The following is a 24092-nucleotide window of genomic DNA, read 5'->3' on the forward strand; positions in this document are numbered from 1 at the left end:
GATATTTCCGCATGCTTCCAAATAGAAGGGAAGTAAGATTTAGACAAACATGCATTAATAATTGATGTGAAATATGAAAAGCCCTTATTGGTGAGATTTCGCAAAATAATATTAGGAATGAGGTCATGGCCAGGTGATTTACGGAGTGGAAGTTTTTTAATTACTGCTTTAATTTCAGATAAAGAAATTGGGTAGAAGTAAAGAGACACCTTCATTTTGTTTAGGCCTACCCTTTGTTGATTCAGAATCTTGATAAATACAAGTTTCACTCCAGAGTACATGCACACAGGCTATTGAGAAGGTTTGTGATTGTACTTTTGGAAATTCATATTTATTGAAATTAGTTGTGATATTTTACTTTAAATTGACATATGCACATAGATTGATTAGTTTTAACATATTATTGAGTGAAAAGTGAGCAGATATTAGACCGTAGTGGTAAGGGTGAGATGCCAAATTTACACCAGAGTTTACAACAACGTGTTTAATACTTTTTATTCTATCAAGCTTTAGTTAGAAATGAGCAATTCACAAAAGATTAGTGGAATACTTAATCTCATCTCAAAATGTTGAAAATTTATACTTAATGATATTTATTTATAAATTTGCAAAACTTGTAAAGAGGAGAAAGTAGATACCGTAGTAGTTAACCCAGCATTTAACAGATTTAAAAATAATCATTGAAATACGGTGAACAAGCTTAAAGTATTAAACAATAATTAGACCAAAAATTCAAGTAATCTTTAGTAAGCATTTAGTTTAGTTATAGCATAGGTTTATAGGTCAAAAACGCCTATATCTGGAAAAAAAAATATTAAGAATCACTTAACATTCATGCACATCAGTTCATGGTGCACATGGTGGTGTATATACATTTGTGCATGGTGTGCTTGGATAATAATAGCTGATTTAATGTTTTTACCACATTTCACTAACCATTGGAAATACAGAATATGGTTTGAACAAAATTAAGAGAACACACAACAATACATTATTTTAGCCATTGTAACATTTGTTCTACCTCCAACAGTTATTGAGAAATTAATATTTCAACAATACCCGGATTTTGTTTAATGACACTTCATTATTCAATCAATCTTAACAAATTCATTGTTCTTTGCCGTATGTATTTTTTCTTTTGTTTGTGAACAAATAGCTACCGGTACAGTGTTTGTAAAATTAATTAGCCACTGGATTAGTGTTTCTTTTTAACCGACTTCCCCACTACCAACAAAAGGAGGAGGTTCTCAATTTGTTTGTGGCGATGTTTTTTTTTTCTATGTATGTTCACCAATTTCTCTGTGATTCTTTTACCGATCAGTGTGGTTCCACCACCAAAATAACCAGGAGAGCTTCTATTTGGTACCTTATATATTATGTTTAAGTATAATATTTGTTTCGGTGAAAAATTCTGAAAACCTTAAATATTCAACATTTATTTTGTTTACATTTGTGCAGATTGTTTACATTTGTGCAGAGAAGGCAATAAATAATAATAACATTCCTACAGCTGTTAGTTGAAACCATTTAAATGAAGCTACAGACAATTCTTCATGAAACAGTTGCTTCATATTGAATAAACTATTTCTTTCCATGGAGCCTAAATGAATTACATTGAGAAAAATACATTTTGTTTTGGTTACTATAAAAAATGTATTTTAACGTTTGACCTGATTTGTGTATACAGTAATTCTGTTTTTAGTATTGAATATTCTGACATACAAAAACATATATGTTTCAGTGAATAGCTGTATGATATTGACAAATAAAGGTGTATTGTGAAAACCAAATCATTCGTAAATCAGGTCTAAATATAAATTAAATGCAATTATTCCTTACACGACCTAAGAAGTGTGACAGTGCATAATAGTCAATTGCCTTAAAAGTGTTAAATATTTTAATTACTAAACATGCATTTGCAGATGTGGAATGTTTATTGATATTCTCTACCCAGTTACTATATCATATCAATACTATTATGCCTGCTTCGGAAAGTCCTAGAGGAAGATGATTTTCAATTTCGACTAGGCTATATCTTGATCAAACAAAACCACCTACATGGCTTGCACCACATTTAGCTGAACCAATCTTTCATATACATATTTCATTTGCAGATGTGGAATGTTTATCAATATTCTCTACCCAGTTACTATAACATATCAATACTATTATGCCTGCTTCGGAATGTCCTAGAGGAAGATGATTTGCAATTTCGACTAGGCTATATATTGAGCAAACAAAACCCCCTACATGACTTACACCACTTTTAGCTGAACCAATCTTTCATATAATATTTTCCAAAGGTACTATACGTGTTAACGATCAATTTTTCACTTTTGGGAGATTTTTTAGTGCTGGTAGCTGAGGAATAACTTTCATATTGTTCCAAAAGGCTTGAGACGTTACTGTACTTATTTTTATAATGTATAGAATTACACCGATTGCAGGAAACGATGGTGTCTGACATTTCAATGTATCTAGAAAAGACAATTAGTTTTTCATTAGGCCTAATGTAATGGACAACTCTTTCTTTCTTAAGGAATATCTAAAAATGTTTATTTTCATACCCATTGATTATGTAACCTGAACAGGTGACTCAAGCAGTTTTAAAATAATGATTGTTCTGTGGAACTTTTGATTGTTTCAAACAGTTTTGCTTATCAAAAAACCTCAAGTAATTAATATACAAAAAATTATACAGTCACTAAAAATCATGAAATAATTTATTTTTGTAAAAAAATACAACCGACTTCAAACGCTCTAAAAAGAATGAAATAATTTCAATAAAGTAAACTTTTGTATTAGGCAAGCTCACGTGTTTCAAGTCGGCGCGGCTCAAACTGCAAATATGATTGAAATTAAATATTGTGTGTGTATTTTGAAAATCAATCAATTGTAGCTGGATAACATAAATATATAAAAAACATACTGAACTGTTTTGTTTATATATTAAAGGAAATATTTTCTTGTATTTTATGTTTACTTCAGAATAAATGCATTATGAAAATAACACACACAAATGTTCTATATGAATAGAAAAATAATTTAGTTTGATATTGTGATAGGGAAAAGAAGCTAGTTTAGTATTAAAACGTTACTTTTCCAAGTTAGAAACATCTAAATGCGTTATAATCTTTTTAAAGATACTCGTTAATACCACTATAATGCCGATCTCTGATTACGGTAATAAAATAACACTTAACGCATAACTATGAAAAAGACATGCAGATTAACACCTTTAGTTATAGATAGTCACCTGCAATATGGACACCCTATTTCAATTTTGTATCAAAAATCATCATAGAGCCGCGCCGACTTAAAATACTTGAGCTTGCCTAATACAAAAGTTTACTTTATTGAAATTATTTCATTCTTTTTAGAGCGTTTGAAGTCGGTTGTATTTTTTTACAAAAATAAATTATTACTTTTAGCTTTTCATAAGTAAAATGGTACTTTGTAGTCAAACCTTTCTCATCTAACAGTATAAGAGAAAAAAATAAAGATCATACTATATTACTACAGATTTTTAACACTTAAATCACAAAAGCATATTACTATTGAATATTATAATTTCAAACAAAACCAATAACAATTACAAAAACAACATATTCCATATATATAGTTTTTCTTTTCTTATTTTACCATCAATAAATTTTGTTAATGGTTATCTCATCTGCACCAAAGCTACTTAATTAAAATTCAAAAATATTTGATCAGGAGATGTTTCATCTGATGTAAGACAGATGAAACAAATTCACTGGTACATCACTTATTCTTTAGGCTTACTTTTATCTTGGAGTTTTGTTTGAAATGCTAGACCACATGTTCCCAATAGCAGTCTAAACAGTTTCCACTCTCTGAGTCAGTGTTTTGTACCAGATTTTCTTAACATGAACCACTTTATTTCCTTCAGAATTTGATTCAAAATTGACTGTAAAGTGGTCTCCTGTCACCCAAAGGGAAAAGCCAAAAGATGGATGCATTGCTACATGAGTGGAAGAGCATGACAATTTAAAGTTGATCAAATAGTTGGAGTTTGGCAGCAACCGGACATACTCGTTCTCTATAAGGAGTGGAACAAGGCAAGAGGAATCTTTGTTGAGCTGTCCTTGAAATTCAACAATATCTGGTGGTTCACCCTCTCGTCTCACAGATATAGTGCATTTGCACTGATGAGCTTCCATCTCTGAACTGTCAAGTTCTACAGAGCACAGTTCTATTCCCGCTTTCTCAATTCTGAGTTTGAATTTTGAGTCTGAACTGTTTCCATGGGCACTTCCGCAGCGTAGAGATAGTTCAGTCAACTCTGATTGAACAAAAGGGCAAACCCTTTTCATTACTTTGTTGCAAACCGTTTTCAAGTTAGGATGTGCTTTTCTTGTTTTACGAGTTTCGCCAATAAATTTCAGTTCTCTACGTGTGAGTACTTCTTTGGTTAGCACTTCAGTCAATATTTCTTCATCAGACATAGAACAAACTCGAATGTGTTTTAGGTGCTCATTCAGTTCACTTCTCAAAACGTTCCCATCCTCTGATCCTCCTGAAATAAAGAAAAGTTTTGAAACAACAAGGGTCTGTACGGTACTTTAAAAACTTAAACTGAATCACATGATAGTCCCCACAACTCAATCCCATAGTATATAATTAAAAAAAAGGATAGTGAATATTAGTTCTAGTTTTAAGGTCTGTAATTATGTAGAACTAGCATTTGATAACAGGCTGAATGTCATTTACTAATAATATTATCTATACAGTTAGTCCAAGAAAAATTAATAGCCAGTTCCAAACTAAGGGATTTTGCAGTGCCAAAATTCTTTTCAGTGTTCGGTATCAGCTGGTACTGAAGGATGATTTCTGAATTGTAATTCTTCTTTAGACTGTGCATTAGGAAAATTTTATATTTGAGTTGTATTTTGATTAAGTTTTAGTCCATTAGCTTCAAACCAGCTGGTGAATTCAAAGAAAGTATGATCCAAAGTGAAATGGAGAATAAAATTAACACTTTGGGACTTCGATCATTGCAGTTGTATCGTCTGAATTTAAGATAGTTAATTGTTGAATTGTTGATGAAACATTTCTAGGTAATCATTTATATATACTTTGAGCAAAGGTCCTAAGATAGACCCTTATGAAACACCAATTTTAATATTCTCCCAAGGATACTTTGATATTAAATAATTTTCAAAATTACAGTTCTTTGAAACCGGTTTTCTAAGTATGATTTAATCCATGTAATTGATTGTTTTGAAAAGTGGAACATATATCAAGCTTTTTTATGCTGTGGTTAACACAATACAAGACCATGGAAAGGTCACAGTCAACAAGTTGTTTAACCAAGATTCAGAATCATCTGATTTTGATGGAATTTCGTACTAACTTGAAATCTATGTTTATTTTATAATAAGACTATGGGAAAGGGGTTTTATGGGGTAAAAATTGGATTATCCTATTTTTGACCATGAGGTCAAACATAAAATTTCACAATATCTTTCCAAACCATTTTGTAGAGCTAAAAAACAAACAAATAACTTAGTAAATTAAATCTGTGTTGTACGCTGAAAGTTTACATAGGAAATTTCAAAAACTGTAAAATTAACATAGCCATTTTATTGGTAATTTGAGGGATTATTACAGACATTTTAAACCATGATTAGTAAAAAAGATTTATCATTGTGTTTCAGGATCTAGAATCTGACCCAACCCACCATATCATAGAGATAGAGTGATAGAGTAACTAAAACCATAGACAAATAGAATAAATATAGACCGACAGCAGAGCTGCGGTTAGCATATGTTCTGGCCTTCACCGCTAGGAGTGTCATATAGTTACAGCGCACACTGCTGCAGCATCTGCTGGTAGCATATGGCTCCTCACCTGCAGGGGTGTGCTCCTCACCTGCCAGGGGTGTGCGCCGTAACTATGGCACTCCTAGCGATGGACGCCACAACCGCAGCACCGCTGTCGGTCTATTAATTATTCTATTTTGAGTAATATTAACTAGCTAGTGTACCTGTTGCTCGAATTTGAGCAATTTTTTAGTATTACAGGCGTTATTTTAAAACGAATAACAGTCATAATTTCTGATGACTTAAAAGATTTGACTCAAAGATTATGGAAATACTCAAGATGTACAAAAAACAGATTGATATAATCAACATTTCTTGTAAATATCTTATCATTTTTTAAAAGCTGATTTTTTTCTCATAGCCCGTTTTTTTTTTTTTAAGGGAGAGGAGGGAAAATGCCCCATTAGATTGTCCATAATAACGATTAGAAATTTAAAAAAAAACAACAACATTATTTCTATTTCTTCTCCTTTGTGGTGTTGATCTATGACTTTCCTATGTTTCCATAGTTTGCAAATCAGCTCTTTCAATAATTACTAAGAAATGCAGCAGTGTTCATTCAATTTCTGTTTAGTACGTTATATCAAATTATCAAGGCTCTCTCGCTTTTTTCCAATGTAATATTAACGCCAACCCAAATTCAAACAGTAAATATTTTATTTCAACCAAGTCAGTAAATAATGTTTGTAGCAAACTAGCAAACTTATTTACTACTAGCTGGCCCGACAGACGTCATCCTGTCCTAATGTGGTTTTATGTCAAAATTCATTTCCAAGATGTGTTCGTTCGCATGGCTCAATCACGTCCTGGTTAAAGTTCGTTCGCTACGCTAACTCGCCTCCAGGTCGAAGTTCGTTCGCTACGCTAACTCGCCTCCAGGTCGAAGTTCGTTCGCTACGCTCACTCACCTTTTGGTTGCGCTGTTGTCATAATTTAAAAAAAGTAATAGTGCTGTACCCTTTTGGTAAACCTATTAACTTTTTAATGCTATTGAACATCACAGAATCAAATTGTTTAGTTGAACGGTTGAATCAGCTGTTAAGATTCTTTAATTCCATTTAAATATGAGTACTCATAAGGTTAACATGGGAAACTCCAGAGCCACTGGGGCGGAGCCCTTTTGACGGATCTGCACCAAACTTCACACAAACCATTCTTGAATAATGCTTAATAATGTCTGAAAGTTTCATTACAATCTGTCGAGCGGTTTTGGAGTTTATAAAGGACAAACAAACAAACAAACATACATTGGATTTGATATATATAGATTTACAATAAACATATGTTCTTCTTCTCACTTTTAATTTCTGACAACAGCTGGAGTTTCATAACAATGTTTGTTCCCATGTTAATCTTATGGAGAAATAGGACATGGCCTCATTCTCTAATTATTTCCCACGTTACCCTCTTTCCAATGACACCAAAAACATGTCAATTGGTTCAGTAGTTTCGGAGGAGTAATTGTCACAACAAACCTGCTTGAGTATCAAATAAGTAATAGATAGATAATAATCGTTCCATGATTGTAGTTTTTTCTGTTTCTGATTTATAGCTTTAAATATATAGACTAAGTATATGTGCAATATATGTATATATATATATATATATGTATGCATATACATGTTCAAATATATGTACATTTTATTAAACTACCCTGAGAATTTGGTTTAAAATTGTTTTTGTTCATTTTGAAATATTATTAACACAAAACAGTCTGTACATATTACATAATTACCTCGATTCTTGGCCCAATCAATGGCAGACCTCCAGAGCTCAATCTCAGCCACATTACAAATCTCCTGTTCCAAAATTTTTAAGAAACCATTTGGGGAGAGATCAGGGAAGCAAGGACTAGTTAACACTTGGTTTGTCTCTGTCTGTAGAATCTATAAAGAAATATTTGATTGACATCATCATCACACAGTCCAATTGCCAAAACTAACTACTAAAGGTTATTCAATACAGGCCCGTTTTTGACCCCCGCAATCGACGCCAACCTTGCCACTGTCGTGCTCCAAAGTTGCAAATTTTTCCCAAATGGTCGTGACGCCAAATCGAGGGACAGACTTATTTTGTCATGGTAGTCAGTTTGCAATGATAATAAAATTATAATATGCTCCTTTTTTGTAAGTTTAATAACTATTGATGACATTAAAATATGGCTTTATATATTTCGGCATTAATAATTAGTCTACAAACAGCGTGAAAGTTGGAAAATGTACCCTAGGGACACGTCATGGCCGAATTTCGAGACTTTAAAAATGCGAAAAAAATACCTAGAACCTATTTAAAACCAAATAAATGTGTGTAACATGTTGCCCCCGTCCCAAGAAATATTGAAACACATAATAATAAACTACAAATCCAGTATCTACGAAGTAAAAGGCCAGGGACGTAAAAGGTCTATGGAAAACGTACGTTTTTAAATTTTCACTCAGTAGCGCCCCTTTGCAATATATATACACACAAATAAATAATACCACACGCTTCAAAAACTTTTGTTTTTTAAGCCTGAGTTTATTGTTCATTTTGGACAGCTATAACTAATTGCGAAATTGAATAGGTATCAATCCCAAAAGTTAAGAATCTATTGCTATTATAGTGATGTTTATTCTGTATGAAATAATATCAACACTATATGAACGAATATTTAGATAAGTTTTATTGACAAACGAATTAAGTTGTGTGTGGAATCATAACATAATCAAAACTGAACATTTGTACAAAAACAAGCAACAGCTGTTACACAACAAATATGAAAACAAAGCATAGACCAAAGGCAACACAGCTGTGGCTAAGTTGACGCCACATCAGCCCCCCGCAGAGACTGGAAGTCCAGGAAGCTTGAGCTTAACATTTCGTCCATACCGAGTTGGGTGATTACACTTTTCGGGTAACATATATGCAGGCTTCACCCTGTCTAAGCTCACTCGCACTTGTTTGCCATTCTGTGATATTACTACGGATTTTTCATCACGAGAAATTACAGGATATGGTCCGTTGTAGGAAGCTGTAGAGCACGTTTCACAGAGTCGTCTCTTAGGAAAATATCGGTGCACTTTCTAAGATCCTGATATATAAAAGTTTTGGGTTTGACGTGGCGTGAAGCTTGGACAGGTTTGATTGAAGACATGTGTTGACGGAGCCGTACTACATAATCAGTAGGATCTTCATGCCTGGGTCCGTCAACAGAGAGATCAAACAATTCTCCTGGAAGTCTCAACTGTTGTCCGAAAACAATTTCTGCCGTTGATGCTTGAATATCCTCGCGGTACGCACTTCTTATACCTAGGAGGACAATCGGAAGAGCTTCCAGCCAGGATGAATCGTGATGACACATCAGTGAAGCTTTCAGATGACGATGGAATCTCTCCACCAATCCATTTGCACAGGGATGGTAACTGCAAGTCCTGATTCTTTCAGAGCCGAAAGTTCTTCCAAGGGACTTGAAAAGGGATGATTTGAATTGGCGGCCTTGATCAGTAGTTATTCTTGAAGGAGCGCCATAACGAGAAAACCAGCACGAGACTAGACCTTCGGCGACTTCTTCTGCAGTAATCCCCTTTAAAGGATGAACCTCAGGCCACCTAGTGTAACGGTCTATGACTGTAAGACAGTATTTGTATGGTCCTGCTGGTGGTAAAGGCCCAATTATGTCAACATGGATGTGCTCAAAACGTGATGATGGCAAAGAAAATGTTCCAAGAGGAGCATGAACGTGTCGTGTTACCTTGCAACGTTGGCATCGCTCACAAGTACGAGCCCAGTTACGACAATCTTTTTGAATACTTGGCCAGACAAATCGATCCGCTACAAGTTTTGCAGTAGCTTTAATGCCTGGGTGGCTGAGGTCATGTAGCGAATGAAATACCCTCTTCCATAGTTCAACTGGAATATAAGGTCTTTGGGTCTTTGTGGAAGTGTCACAAAAGATGAATGAGTTTGTTCCAGGGATTTGGATCTTCTGAATTTTGAGAGATGAATTGTTGTTGTTTATGAGGTTGATGAGTTCGTCATCTGAGCTTTGTGCTTTGGCAATTGACTCAGGATCCAATGAACATGAAATAGCCTCTACACGTGATAAAGCATCGGCAACAATGTTTTCTGAACCTCCGATGTGTTTTATATCTGTAGAAAACTCGGATATGAATGAAAGCTGACGTAGTTGAACAGGTGGAAGTTTCTCACGACGTTGATGAAAAGCAAAGATCAGTGGCTTATGATCCGTAAAAATGGTAAATGCCGTGGTTTCCAAAAAATGACGAAAATGCTGTACTGCTTCATACACAGCAAGAAGTTCACGGTAGTACGCCGGCCAAGAGCTTTGCTTTGCTGAAAGTTTCTTAGAGAAGAATCCAAGTGGCTGCCAGGAATTTTCAACAAATTGTTGAAGGCAAGCTCCTACACTAACGTCAGAGGGGTCTGTAAACAGTCCAAGAGGGGCGTCATGTTTCGGATGAAATAGGAGTGTCACCGACGACAAGCTAGACTTGCAAGCTTGAAACGCTGCCTCAGTCTCTGGGGTCCAAGGCACAGGAAGTGATCCCTTGCTATTTGCACCACCAAGCAGAGAGTGTAAAGGTGCTTGGAGTTCCGCGGCTTTAGGTAAGAATCTACGATAGAAATTGATCATACCTAGGAACCGTCGAAGACCCCGCATTGTCTTAGGTAGTTGGTACTCCTGATGAGCAGATATTCGGTCTTGTGGAGGGTAGAGACCTGATGCTGAAACTTTGTACCCTAAAAACGTCACTTCGGGCATTGCAAAAACACACTTGGACGAGTTTACAATAACACCATAGGAATGGAGTCTTTTGAACAAAGTCCTAAGATGTTGCTCATGCTCTTCAATTGATCAGGAAAACACTAAAATATCATCAATGTAGCTGAACGTAAAATCTAGGTTTTGGGTTAATTCATCTATGAAACGCTGGAATGTTTGGCCAGCATTACGTAACCCAAAAGTCATGAATGGAAACTCGAAAAGGCCGAATGGAGTTGTGATATCAGTTTTGCATATGTCATCTGGGTGTACAGGGATTTGTTTGTATGCTTTTACTAGATCTATGACAGATAATACGTTACAGCCTGAAAGATTATTTGAAAAATCATGAATGTGTCGAACAGGATACCTGTCAGGAGTGGTGTGTGCGTTCAATGCACGGTAGTCTCCACACGGTCTCCATCCATTTTCTCCTTTTGGCGCCAGATGCAGGGGTGAAGCCCACGGACTGTCTGATGGACGTGCAGTACCACATTTTACCATGTCGGCAAATTCACTCTTTGCAATGCTGAGCTTTTCAGGAGCCAGTCGTCGTGGTCGGCAGAATACAGGAGGTCCTGGAGTCGTGTGTACATGATGTACTGTCTGGTGCTTCACCTCTCGAGGCAATCCTGGAGGGCGAGTAATTTCAGGGAATTCATGCAAGATTTTAGAGAGGGGAGAAGTAGTGACTACGGATTTTACGCTACTTTGAGTCGTAACGGAAAGTTGTCCTCCTGTAACAAGTCCAGTTGTGGCATCGTGAAGTCGCAACAATCGACAGTCAGGAAGCAAATGGTAGTAACTGAGGAAGTCTGAGCCAATGATTGGAACACTGACATCTGCAACTGTGAACTGCCATGCAAAACTACGGCAAAGGCCTAGGTCCAATGTCATAGAACAGGTTCCGTAAGTCTTGATAGTACTACCGTTGGCGGCACTTAGTTCAAAGTCTGTAGATGTGCGACGGTCTCGTAGAAGACGTTTGGGATAACATGATACGTCAGAGCCGGTGTCGATCAAGAACCGGAGATTCGACTTTTGATCCGAGACAAAAATTCTGCGGCTGGGTGCTTGACAGTCAGTCGCCGCTGTTACTGGCCGTCCTTGGAGTTTCCCGCGTAAGAACAAGGAGAAGTACATTTTGACGCGTGCTCACCAAATTTGGCATGATACCAGCAGATATGGCTTGTAGATTTGTGCTGATCTTGATTTGCGTATTTTGATGTATTCTTGTTATGATTGGTCGAACGATCGTGCCGGAGGGATACTTCGAGTGCGCCAATCCTCTGCGCCAGTCTTGCAATAGCAGCAGTGAGGTCGTCACTTGACTTTGTGTGTTCACGAGTTGCCGTAGCATTTACTGATACTTGTGGTGAAACCTCAATGATTTTATCCGCTATATCCGCAAGTTTATCAAGTGGAAGTTCATTTTGAGCTGTGAGAATCGCTTGAATGTTAACAGGGAGACGACGTAGCCAGAGTGCTCAAAGGATGTTGTCCTGTAGTTGAGCTGGACCGAGCAGAGAACGTAGGTGGCGTAAGAACTGCGATGGCTTGCGATCTCCGATATCTTTGTCACTTATCAACTGGCGAACACATTCTTCTTCACTATTAGACAGCCTCTCAATTAGCTTCGAACGAAGTACTGCGTAGCGATTCGTTGCAGGCGGATTTGTGATTATGTCCTCTACTTCCACTGCGTAACGTGTTTCAAGCTGAGAAACGACGTAATGAAACCGAGTGTCATCATTTGTGATGCCTGAGATGGCGAACTGGGAATCTACCTGAGCAAACCATAGACTAGGTCGATCGGCCCAGAATGGTGGAAGCTTTACTGCTACTCGACTAACTGATACATTACCAGGTTCGTTGCGTTGCTGAACGTTGGTCGAAAGTTCATTTTGATGCTTTCGTAGATTCGCCAATTGAGCTTCGATTTCTTCTAGCGATATTGGTAATATTGATGTAGGAATGTCGTGCTTCTTGTTGTCGTTATTCGGGGTCACCAATATAGTGATGTTTATTCTGTATGAAATAATATCAACACTATATGAACGAATATTTAGATAAGTTTTATTGACAAACGAATTAAGTTGTGTGTGGAATCATAACATAATCAAAACTGAACATTTGTACAAAAACAAGCAACAGCTGTTACACAACAAATATGAAAACAAAGCATAGACCAAAGGCAACACAGCTGTGGCTAAGTTGACGCCACACTATCAAGAACTGTTGTAATAGTTTACATATGTTAGAATTAACATCTGTTTGCTTGTTTACTTCATTCATTGTAATTTTATGTCAGTTACATTTTTTTAGTAATACTAGCAACCTGCGTCACTTCGTGACTTCAAAATCCGTATTATATTTGATATATAGTTGATAAGGGTGAAAACAATTATTTTTCATCCCCTATTATTTGCATTGCGCTGTATTATTTTCATTGTGTGCAAAATCTCTTCTAGGTATCTTAGAAAAATTACAAATACTGATGAAACATACTATGAAAACGTAATTTTCTTCTTTACATTTTATACGAATAACTTTACAACTATTTTGATTAAATTCACTGAAACATCACCAACTACAGATAACCCCATTTTTGTATGGCTGTAAACAAAATTGTATCATGGACATCTGTTTTGATGTAAACAAATGTAAACTTGAAAAAGTTCAGATGATTGACAACAGAATTCAGCACAAACTAAAACTATGAAATTTTAAAAGCCTATAGGTCGAAGGGCCTTCATGGGATAGGTACCTATAATCCAAACCCACAAAAGGCACATCTAGACTCTAGAGAGTAGAGCTTTAAATTGATACCCAATATGCCTATAAAAGTAAATATTTAGGGGTTGATTTTCTGCACAAAAAATTCCAAAAAATTCTTTTAATAAAATAGATACTTTTTTCATCGTCTAATGAATTGCCAATAATTAATCTGAATTAATTATTGTTGGTTCAAAGATTTAAACAAGAACTGATACATTTCTGTATCGAATTATCAACGATAGCGATATTGATTACTGGTAAGATACTAACCTCAGTGATAGCAGATTTCAGCTGCAACTCATTGTAGCAAGCAGGATTGTTGAGTAGACTACAAATGTTATTGTAGTCCAACATAGATATTAGACGAGTTGCCAATCTGTTTTTCAAATTACGCATCATGTATTTGTCAGCGACATACAACAGGTTATCTGCGTCATTAAAACTCAACATCTGGGTAATATCATGGCCATAAACAAATCTGAAAACATTATAAAAACAGAGCAGTAGTTATTTGTGTAACTAGTGTGCGAATTGGCGCTTTGCTACATATGAGAGAAATGTTTACGCACAAGCCGCAGGCAAGTGTGGCACGGATGTGGAATTTTCTAGAAAAACATAAAATAATTTTCAAAAACCAACATGGATTCTTAAAAGGTAAATCCACCACATCAGCAATGTATAACTTTATAACTGAGGTGATACAAGAACTAGACAAAGGTAAGTATTCGGCTGGTCTCTTCTTCGATTTAAGTAAAGCCTTTGATATGGTTGATCATGGTTTGCTGCTTAATAGAATGTATGAAGTGGGGGTGAGAGGACTGGCTCTGGACTGGGTTGAAGCGTATCTTTGCGGCAGGAGCCAATTTGTTGAAATAAGGGCAATAGATGAAGCTGGTTGCATGAGATCCTATCCCTCTGCTGAGAAATCCATTGTGAGAGGTGTACCACAGGGCTCCGTTCTGGGGCCTGTCCTTTTCCTCCTTTTCATCAACAACATCCCCTCCTGCACCACATCCTCAAAATTATCACTATTTGCTGACGATACCTCCCTTTCCATATCTAGCTCCACTTTGTACAATCTGGAACAATTATCTTTTTCTGAAGCAAATAATTTAATTCAATGGTTTGACGACAACTTATTAAAAATTAACACTGAAAAAACTCAGCTTATAAATTTCCATTTAAATAAGAGACGAGATGTTGGGTTTAGTCTCCTCCTGGACGAGACTGAGGTCCACCCAACTGCAAATGTAAATTTTTTAGGGTTGATCCTGGACGAGAGACTTAGTTTTTGCAGCCATGCCAAACACATTTCAAGTAAACTCAGTTCTGAAATTTTTGTTTTACGCAATCTCAGAAACAATGAAAATCTCAATGTGCTGCTGACAGCTTACTATGGTCTCATTTATCCTCATCTGGCATATGCTGTTGCAATTTGGGGATTTGAGAGCAAACAAACCAAATTTATTTTCAAAATCCAAAAGATGACTGTGAGAACTATTTTCTCCTTGCATAGGCGTCAATCCTGCAGAGAGTACTTTTTCAATTCAAAAATCTTGACTTTTCCCTCCATCTACATTCTAGAAACTTTGACCTTTTTGAAACAAAACATTCCTGAATTTGACTTCTCTACTAAAAATCAATACACATTGCGCAATTCATTTAACTTGCCAATTCCTAAACACAAAACTTCTTTTTTCAAAAAACACACAATGTACATTGGCATAAAGCTTTTCAACTCACTTCCATTATCCCTTAAGTTGGAACCAAGCCTTTCAAAATTCAAAAAACAATTAAAACATAAATTGATAGTAAGTATAACCTGTTATAGCGTCCAAGAATTCCTGAAATGTTTTGAAAGCTCTAATTTGTAATTATTATTGTAAATATTAGAAATATTAGTAATTGATGTATAGTATATTTGTATTGACCTGGCTAATGCAAACTGTATACGGTAATTGTTAATTTGGCCCAATAAAATGATTTGATTTGATTTGAAGTATGGAAAGTTTCTCGGGTGCAGCAAAGGCACTTTGCACTCTCGTTATACATTATATTTTTCCTATAGTTACTATAAAGCACATAAGTAATTAATCTTTCAAACACTATACAACACATTTTTAGGTTTAGGTTAAATCCAAGCGTTGAACGAAATGGGAAACGCATTTCGTAGTTAGTATCTTTAAGTATCGCCAACTCATTTTAAAGCGTAGACATCGCGACACACTTTTCTCACACTGGAAAAAATATCTGTCCCAGACTGTCCTGAAGTTCCAGGATATCCCAGGCTTATCGGTATACTGATAAGCCGGGTCAAAGGGCGCTTGGTTGCTTGGTTGCTTGGATTTTGGTTGGAGCTTGGTTGCGACGCTTGCTTACCTCGACAATGGGTGCGCGGCCAAATAGCAAATATTTCCCCCCCCTAGGAAAAAGACTCGTTACAACATATTACAGCCTAATAAAAGCACACTGATTTGTGTTGTTTGGTTGTTTGGTGATTCTGGAGTGCGGCAAAAGTAAAATGAGTAAGTAAATGAAGCAATTATAGCTACTTTGCTATAATATAATCAGTGCAAGGAAGACCACTTTGTCAGCTAAATGTAGGAAAATAAATTTAAAACTACTTTTCTTTCAAATAGACAATTACAAAAGTGTGATGTAACTTGAACAAAAATATAAAAAATCAAAACTGCATGAGATTAGATTCAAACAACAGAAACTACCAATGTGCTTATTTGGAAAGGTGAGTGAAGAATGAGTGTCAAATGAATAAGAAGACATCCTTGCTACTGACCAAGAACAGCTGGCTTTTAAGACATTCATCCCCAATAATCATGGTAGGCTGGGTCCAGTTTCTAACCATCAAAAGAGCTTCTGCATTTTTTCTTAGGTCAATTCTGCAACTTTACCAGGCAAACTATATCCAACTAGCTGCATGTATTTTTCAATAGAAATCAAGCTAAATAATGGTCAATAGAGCAGGGCTGTAGAAAAAGTGGATTGGAAAAGACGGTTATCAGATTATTTAACGCTACAACACAAGGACTGCTGATAATCGCCAGTGTTTAGTATCATGATTGGTTATTGTTTTATTTATGTTCTTAATATTAATAATATTGTACGTAAATAGTTTATCATATTCAAATGTCACATTTAAATCCAAACGCTCTTTCTGCTAGGGTCACTTGTCGGCTTTTAGCGCAGAGTCATTGATTGATTGATTGATTGATTCTGTAGGGGAGGACCTTATCCTGTTGCATGTCAGCCACTGATGGGCTTTTTGCGCTCCCCACATGATACTTCAGAGTCTGTAAAACCTGAGTTACTTAATGAACTTCAGCATCCTGTCTATGAGCTCCTCCTGAGGAAGGTGTCTGCCCCTTGTCATTGCACCAAGAGTACTGTCCCTTACCTCATTCAGAGCTGTGCAGTCGTAAAGTAGGTGATCAGCAGTCTCCTCTGATTGCCCACATTTCCTACATGCAGTGTCTCCATTGTGGATCCTCAAGCGATGCAGGTGCAATTTAAGGAAGCCATGGCCAGTGACAATTCCTGTGATCTGTCTGAGATGCACAGAGTCATAAATCTCGTCCTTCTGCGAAAGGACGGGCCCTTCCTTGACCAGTTCTTCAAATGTTGTAATTCCAATCTGGGTCCAGGGAGATGTCTTTTGTCATTGCATTGACGAGCATCACATCGTCAACTTAGCATAGCTTCATATATAGAACGTGAGAGGCAGATCCCTCAACGTATCTCACTTTTAGTATTAGTTAACATTTAGTTACAACCGCATTAGTTTCCTTATAGCAATTTATTTCACCACAAATCAGTTACAGAGTTCACTAATATTTTTTTTTTTATTTCTACATCAATAAAATCATAGTTCATTTAAAAGTATTAGTTTTTTATTATTACCAAAACATTGGCGCACATCACGCGCCCCAACAGCCAATGATGTAGAAGAAAGACTGGGGGGGGGGGGTGTTGCAGCTGGATAATCCCTGCCTAGTTACTTCACAGAAATATTTAGGATTCTGATCCTACTGAAATCAATTGATCTTATGCTTTTTGCTAGAATACCAAATTTGAGTATGAATACTTCGAAACATGAATCGATATTATACAGCATTTCAAAATGTCCAATTTTGGTCATTCATCCTAGGTACTGTGTTTAAAGCTTATTAGGCCTACGTCTTAAAACAGTAAACTGGGTTTTTTTAATGAAGGTAAAACAGAAATAAGTTTTGCATTTCAATTAATTGGCTTGTAGCTATAGTACCCCATTTCTCCAAATAGTTTTACTCACCTCATAAAGTTTTTGAAAGTTCTAGGAAACACATCAAGGAGCTTGACATCGCCCTTTTCAGCTATCTTAGAATCTTGCAATAATAATCTTAAAACTTTACTGTGAGCCAATAACATTTTCTTCACAACACCAATCCTCTCCTTGAAAACAAGACAAGATAAATTAAAACTAATATTCAACTGAAATTCAATAGCAAATCAAAAAGATGTACACAAAATCACATAATCTTCCTGCAAAAAACAATATATCAAATAGACCAATAGAACTATCAATAAACAGTTTAAAAAAAACCTGTACGCTAATTAAGGGCGTGCAATTGAAACTGGATAGTGGATGTAAACCTTTTTTGTAGCATTGGAATTAAATAAAAAAATTAAACAATATAAATACAAATCTCAACAACCTGCAACCCCAAACATCCCCAGAAATAAGTCAGTGAATTTAAACAACAAGGACATTGTGGCAAATATATTGGAGGAAAGAACATATTCTGTAAGAAGAAAGGCTAGTAAACAAGGTAACTCAAATAATTTAATTTTGTAGTTCTTGCCAGTGGGAAAATAAATAAAAGACCATCCTCAGACCGCTGACTGAAACGACTCTTGGATAATATTTTTAAATATCACCACTGATCTGGGCCGCTATCTACTGCTTCATGTTTTGACTACGTCCTCGTCCTCGTGGAGGTTCGCATGGCAACAGACCTACACAAACTATTCAGTATCTATATTATTAAAAGAATTTGTTGGATTTTTGTGTGCAGCTAATTGACCCCTAAATATTGATTTTTATATGCATATTGGGTATCAATGTAAAGCTCTTATCCTTTACATGTGCCTTTTGCTGGTTTGGATGATATCCCATGAAAACCCTTTGTCCTATAACAGGCTATAAAAATTTTTTAGTTTGTGCTGAATTTTGATGTCAATTGTCTGAACTTTTTCAATTTTACATCAAAACAGATGGTCATTAAACAATTTTGTTTACATCGATACGAAAAATTGAGTTATCTTACAGCTGTAAAGTAAAATATTGTATCTATCACTATATAATTAATAAGCTACATGAAACTTTGTCGGTTGAACTCCTCCGTCATTTCTTAACCGATTTTATCCATTGACGTCTCATTGGAAAGAGCGTGTCGCGTAGATTTGCAAACTGGCCTTACATTTTTTAAAAAGTCCCTTGGGCTCTGCCCCAGTGGCTTTGAAAGGTCCCATGTTATCCTTATGAAGAACATAATTGTTTACATTTTGATCAGCTGTATAATTAAATTGCTGTTATTTATTTTTCAATCCAATGAAACGCATTGAGTACATTTATTTACTATTTGAGTTTGTGTAAACATAACCCCGAAGACGGATGGGGTTAGTATGGTTGTAATTTAAATTTCTGTATTTATCGTTATTTTGTGTAGGTATGACGGACCGAGTTAGCGTGATTGTAACTTAAATTTGTGCATTTATCGTTGTTTTGTGTATCTATAATTTGTTTATTTGTTGTTTTTTTCTTTTAAATGCCTCCGACGTGACGACAACGAAACATAGACAGGAGGTGTAATCGTGATAACGACCACAGCTACAGAACAGTGGCGCGTAACAGGCTTAACTCATCACAGTAAGCACCTGACCCTGGACAATCCCCATGTAGCACAGATGGTTGGGCCAACGTTGGTAAATTGTGGAGCCACACAGTTGGCCAACGGTAGAAATGTCACCTCTTTAAACTGTTTTCCAGCCAACCTTTGTCCAACAATGGCCCAACCAAAATTATTTCACACAAAATAATAAAGATTTAGTACGAAAAGCATAATTATTAGTTGAGTAAATTGATTAAATAGTTCATAAAAACAAATTTTGAAAAAAAGCTGGAACAAAATTTTTTGGCCCAGACGGGTCTCGAACCCGGGTCCTTCGACTTATGAGCCTCTTACCTTACCACTGAGCTATCTGTGATTGTTGATACAGAGAGTTTTCAAGTGGTGAAAGAGTAGCCGACAGTTGCAATGGTCGCAATACTTCAAACATTTTTGATACTACACAGTATAATATGATTCTGTTAATCTGTTAAGGCATCATAAGTAGTTATTTTTTTTGAGTTAGAGAGGATACTGGTATTTGAATATAGATTAATTAATTACCGTTAGATTATTAATGCTATAATTGACTGTTATATGATTAATTACTCTTTCCCCTTAAATTGTTGCAAATAAGTTAAAGAATATTAATTTAAAAAATATTTGCATTATTATAATTATTAAAATTCATTGTTGTAGCCCCGGAACTGTAATATATAAAATATCTGGTTTTACAATACCTTTATCAGTTCCAAAAACTTGGTAAATTGATAAAGGTATTGTAAAACCAGATATTTTATTATAATTATGTTGTGAAAGCTAGACCCAGAGAATGAAAGTCGTGTAAACTCAACTATGGACCATCGTTGGTCCAACAAAAGTATCTTTTGTTGGTCCAACGGAGTGAAAGACGGTTGGACAACGGTTGGCTTGATGTATGATACCCAACAATGCATATTAATGTATTTTATTAACAATGAACCAATGTTGGTCCACAGTTGTAAATATTGGTTGGCCCAACTACGAGATATACAGTTGGACAACGGTTGGTTGGTTGTGGAAGCTCCAACCAACCATCGACCAACTGTCCCACAGTTGGCCAACGTTGGCCCAACCATCTGTGCTACATGGGCTCAACTATTAGATTACAAATCCGCCCTAACACTACCCCAAAACGACTTTTTGTTCTCAATTGGCCCTCTATCAATGATCTGTGTTGCCTGCACAGCGAGGCATTTTGAGAAGGAGCAAACCGGCCGGAATGCTTTAGGTTTATCAATTACGAAGATAAACATGGTCTGAGTTACGCACCGGTAATCTTTGAGTTCACTCTTTTAAACTCATTTTAAATATGACTGTGTTATTCGTTTTTAAATAACTCCTGTAATACTTTGCAATTGTTCGAATTCGAGCAACATGTACACTAGTTGTTATTATTTGTATAAAATGTAAATAAGAAAATGACTATTATTATTACTTTAGATTTTGTGTTTTCATAGTATACTAGTGTACCTGTTGCTCGAATTCAAAATTTGCAAAGAATTACAAACATTATTTTAAAACAAATAACAGTCATAATTTCCGATGACTTTAAAAGAGTCGACTCGAAGATTATGGAAATACTCACGATGAACATAACAGATCAATATAGGTACTCAACATTTCTTTTAAATATCTTATCATTTTTAAAAAGCTGGTCTTGTTTTTTTGTGTTTTCTACTATAGTATTTTCTATATTTAATACTATAATAGTTTTCTACTATAATAATTTTGTGCACAAAAATTGTCTGTACAACAATAGCTATACAAGTAATGTTTGTAGTGGTGTAGTATTGACCTTACGAAACACAAGTTTGAACTCTTTATCAATAGTCCTGCAGTGTTGATTTTTTGTCCTGTATGATGCATTTTTTTACAATTTGTATTTTTCTGGTTAAAAAACTTGTTAAATTTTTGAATTGAAATTTAATAGAATTCATCGGATTGATATAAGGTTGAATAAAACCGACGTCAAAACATATATGCATTTGAACGGAGGGTGTTTTTGGCCTCTAGAGATGTTTGAGGCCCAGCTGGGGACCTCAAAACAAAAAAGTAAATCGGTCCTGGGTCGAGGTCTTACCATGAGACCTACTGGAAAAGCTTATTCCTAATATGGGAAATTCGCTAATAAAATTGTCTGATGGATACAGTAGATAAAAGGATTAATGGAAATGTTGTAATTGTTGTCAAAATTTTACTTACTGTAGGTCCCAATTCTGGGTTTCCAACTATAAAGTAACAATTGTATTCTTCTTTAGGGTCAAAAAGGTAGACTATGTAATCAGGATCAGTGAGGGCAACCTCCACATAGAGGTTGGGTTCTTGAGCCATTCTGTGAACAATCAAATGAAATTATTATTACAATTTTATCACTACAGTATTTTGAGATAACAACGCTACCAAGATGGGCATTATTAAAAAGCTTATTATCACCTTTGTACTGTAACGGCTCACTCCTTGGTTTGCTGTAAACTATCCACACACAGGCGGTTAGTCTATGTGGACCGGCAAGTAAAAAGAGGCCACCAACCTCTTAAAAAAAAAAACCAGAATGATGCAGGATGATTATGGGATGAAGTGGAATTTAACAGCAGATTTAACAGATGATTCATGTTAGTGATCCGTTTAATCTGCTTATTTCACTAGGACCATTTATTAACCCTCGGGCGGGCGCTTACAAAGTTTTCCCCCGCACTTGTAGTTTTTGTTAATATAAATATGCATAATGGGTTTCGGCAGTCGTCTCCTCATTTTGTTGTCAGTTGCAATTCAGAGACGCGGTGTCAGTTTGCGGAGGTTTTACTCCGCGTGCGCCCTACTGAATAAGTCCTTAGGGCAGAGTTTATTTCCTTATGCGCTATTGTCAAACTATGTGTGTATATTTTATACATACAAAATTATAAACATGTTTAAAATAATTATTTCATTTATAATTATTATCAGATATATTTTGTTTGCATTTATTATAATTGCATTATTGCGGAACAAAACTCTGCACGCGTCCTCTTTGGTAACATACCTTTATATTAGAAAATTGCTCAATATGATTATTTGAAATATTACTCATATAAAGTTAGGTTAAACAAACAATTTTAATAGCAAAGAAATTAGGTTTCTGATTACGTTATTCAACATTTAAATATAATATTTTGTTATAACAAGTAAAATGGGTAAAATTTATGCTATTTAGTGTTGCGGAATACCCCGCATGCACGATGCACTCCTGTTTTACTGGTGAAGCGCCTCCTCGAGGGTTAAAAAGCCCAATGATCCAGGACAACCATCCAAAAATTTCAAAAAATTCTAAAATGCAACCTAGTTCTGGACCATAAAAATAAAAAATATTTTGGAAGAGAGAAGATTTGGAAATTTGATACCACTAAGTTATTGGACTAGGCTACTATGTTTAACATTAATACCTACCTGAAAGTCAAAACATACAAAACTGCTGCCACAATCACTGGAGCTGCTTCTGCTTTAGAAATTATTCTGATTCTGATTTTATAACTATAGGCAGGTCATTTTAAGCCATCGTCCTCAAGCCCAAACGCTCAGGAATGGATGAGACAGGACCGGAACAGGAATGTTCATGCTTGTGTAAAGTGTAAATTGCATATATAGTATAGCCTAGCATGCATCGCTTTCGCTTATCACCACCACCTCGCTTATCATCATTCATCGTCATCCTATTCCGTATTTCCGTTCCATCCCTCCAAATGACCAATGTTCTTCTTCTTCTTTTCTTGTTTGCTTATAAGCAGTTGGCGTGGTTAAACTACAGTACCATGTAGCCACACTATTTCAACTTATATAACGGCATACATACAGTAGTTTTGTCATATACTCTCTCTTAGTAGATTTCCCATCCTTATTGAACAGCTTAAGCCAATTTTACTGTTAGTTCTGTCCGGTGTACTGTAGAGTCGTGTTTTGAACTATTCGTTTCTAACTATTTCAGTAATCTAAAACCTCGTTTAACCAAATAAAACTATCTAATCATAAACAATAACTTGTCCACTAGCTATACAGGGTGTTTCAAAAAGAATCATCCGATTTCGTAGGTTTACAATTTGAAAACTAATAATCATACGGACATGAGGTTAATTTTATATTAAAGAGTAAATAATAAAGTGTTTTACGTATACCATTTACAGGTGCTCAATATGGTCTCCTTTAGATGTACAGCATATGTGCAACTTGTAATACAAATTTACTAAGGTAGAAAAAAGTTGTGAAAAATAATAAAAAATTTGAAAACAAATGCAAATTTTTGAAAGTAGGGCGTTTTTCTGGGGTGAAGGGGTGCGATTTTCGGAAAACGCCTAAGAGTGTCTTGTAGAAAATTTAATTTCTGACCGTGAAAATTCTTTCAAATCTTTGCTAGCTCTTACCACGTTCTAGCTACAGCCGTTTAAAATGTCTACAATTTTGGATTTTTTGTTGGGGGGGGGGGTTAAAATTTGAAAATGGGACTTTTAGATATTTTCCGTGAAACTTGAGAATTTCCTCTTTGCAACAGTATAATGTTCGATCAAATCGGATTCATAGATGAGTAGCTTTGATTTTTCAAAATCGGATGATTCTTTTTGAAACACCCTGTATAATATAACCAAATAGTGAAGCACAAATCATGAGAAACTAACCCTAAAAATAGAAACAAATTGTAAACAAAACACGACTCTGCAGGTACACTAGACAGAACCATTACCACCTTTAACACCTTCTAGCGCGGCCTGGTAGAATTGGCAACGTTGCAAGTAGTGTTGTCTAGCGCCAGACGT

At 35.7% G+C, this 24092-nt stretch overlaps 1 protein-coding gene across 1 annotated transcript; it reads right to left on the minus strand.

Annotated features, from left to right (window-relative positions):
• Positions 1–3621: 3621 nt before the first annotated feature.
• Positions 3622–22901, minus strand: LOC129002959 (uncharacterized). The gene is made up of 6 exons (XM_054431097.1): positions 22735–22901; positions 21514–21643; positions 17694–17833; positions 13658–13865; positions 7583–7733; positions 3622–4540 (listed from the first exon to the last, which is right to left on the minus strand). The coding sequence occupies exons 2-6, from the start codon at positions 21640–21642 to the stop codon at positions 3840–3842; spliced, it is 1329 nt and encodes a 442-aa protein (XP_054287072.1). The 5' UTR covers position 21643; positions 22735–22901; the 3' UTR covers positions 3622–3839.
• Positions 22902–24092: the final 1191 nt, after the last annotated feature.

The sequence above is a fragment of the Macrosteles quadrilineatus genome, unplaced genomic scaffold, assembly GCF_028750875.1.
Source record: "Macrosteles quadrilineatus isolate MER2022 unplaced genomic scaffold, UCM_ALF_1.0 Scaffold_9__3_contigs__length_116548681, whole genome shotgun sequence".
Taxonomy (NCBI): domain Eukaryota; kingdom Metazoa; phylum Arthropoda; class Insecta; order Hemiptera; family Cicadellidae; genus Macrosteles; species Macrosteles quadrilineatus.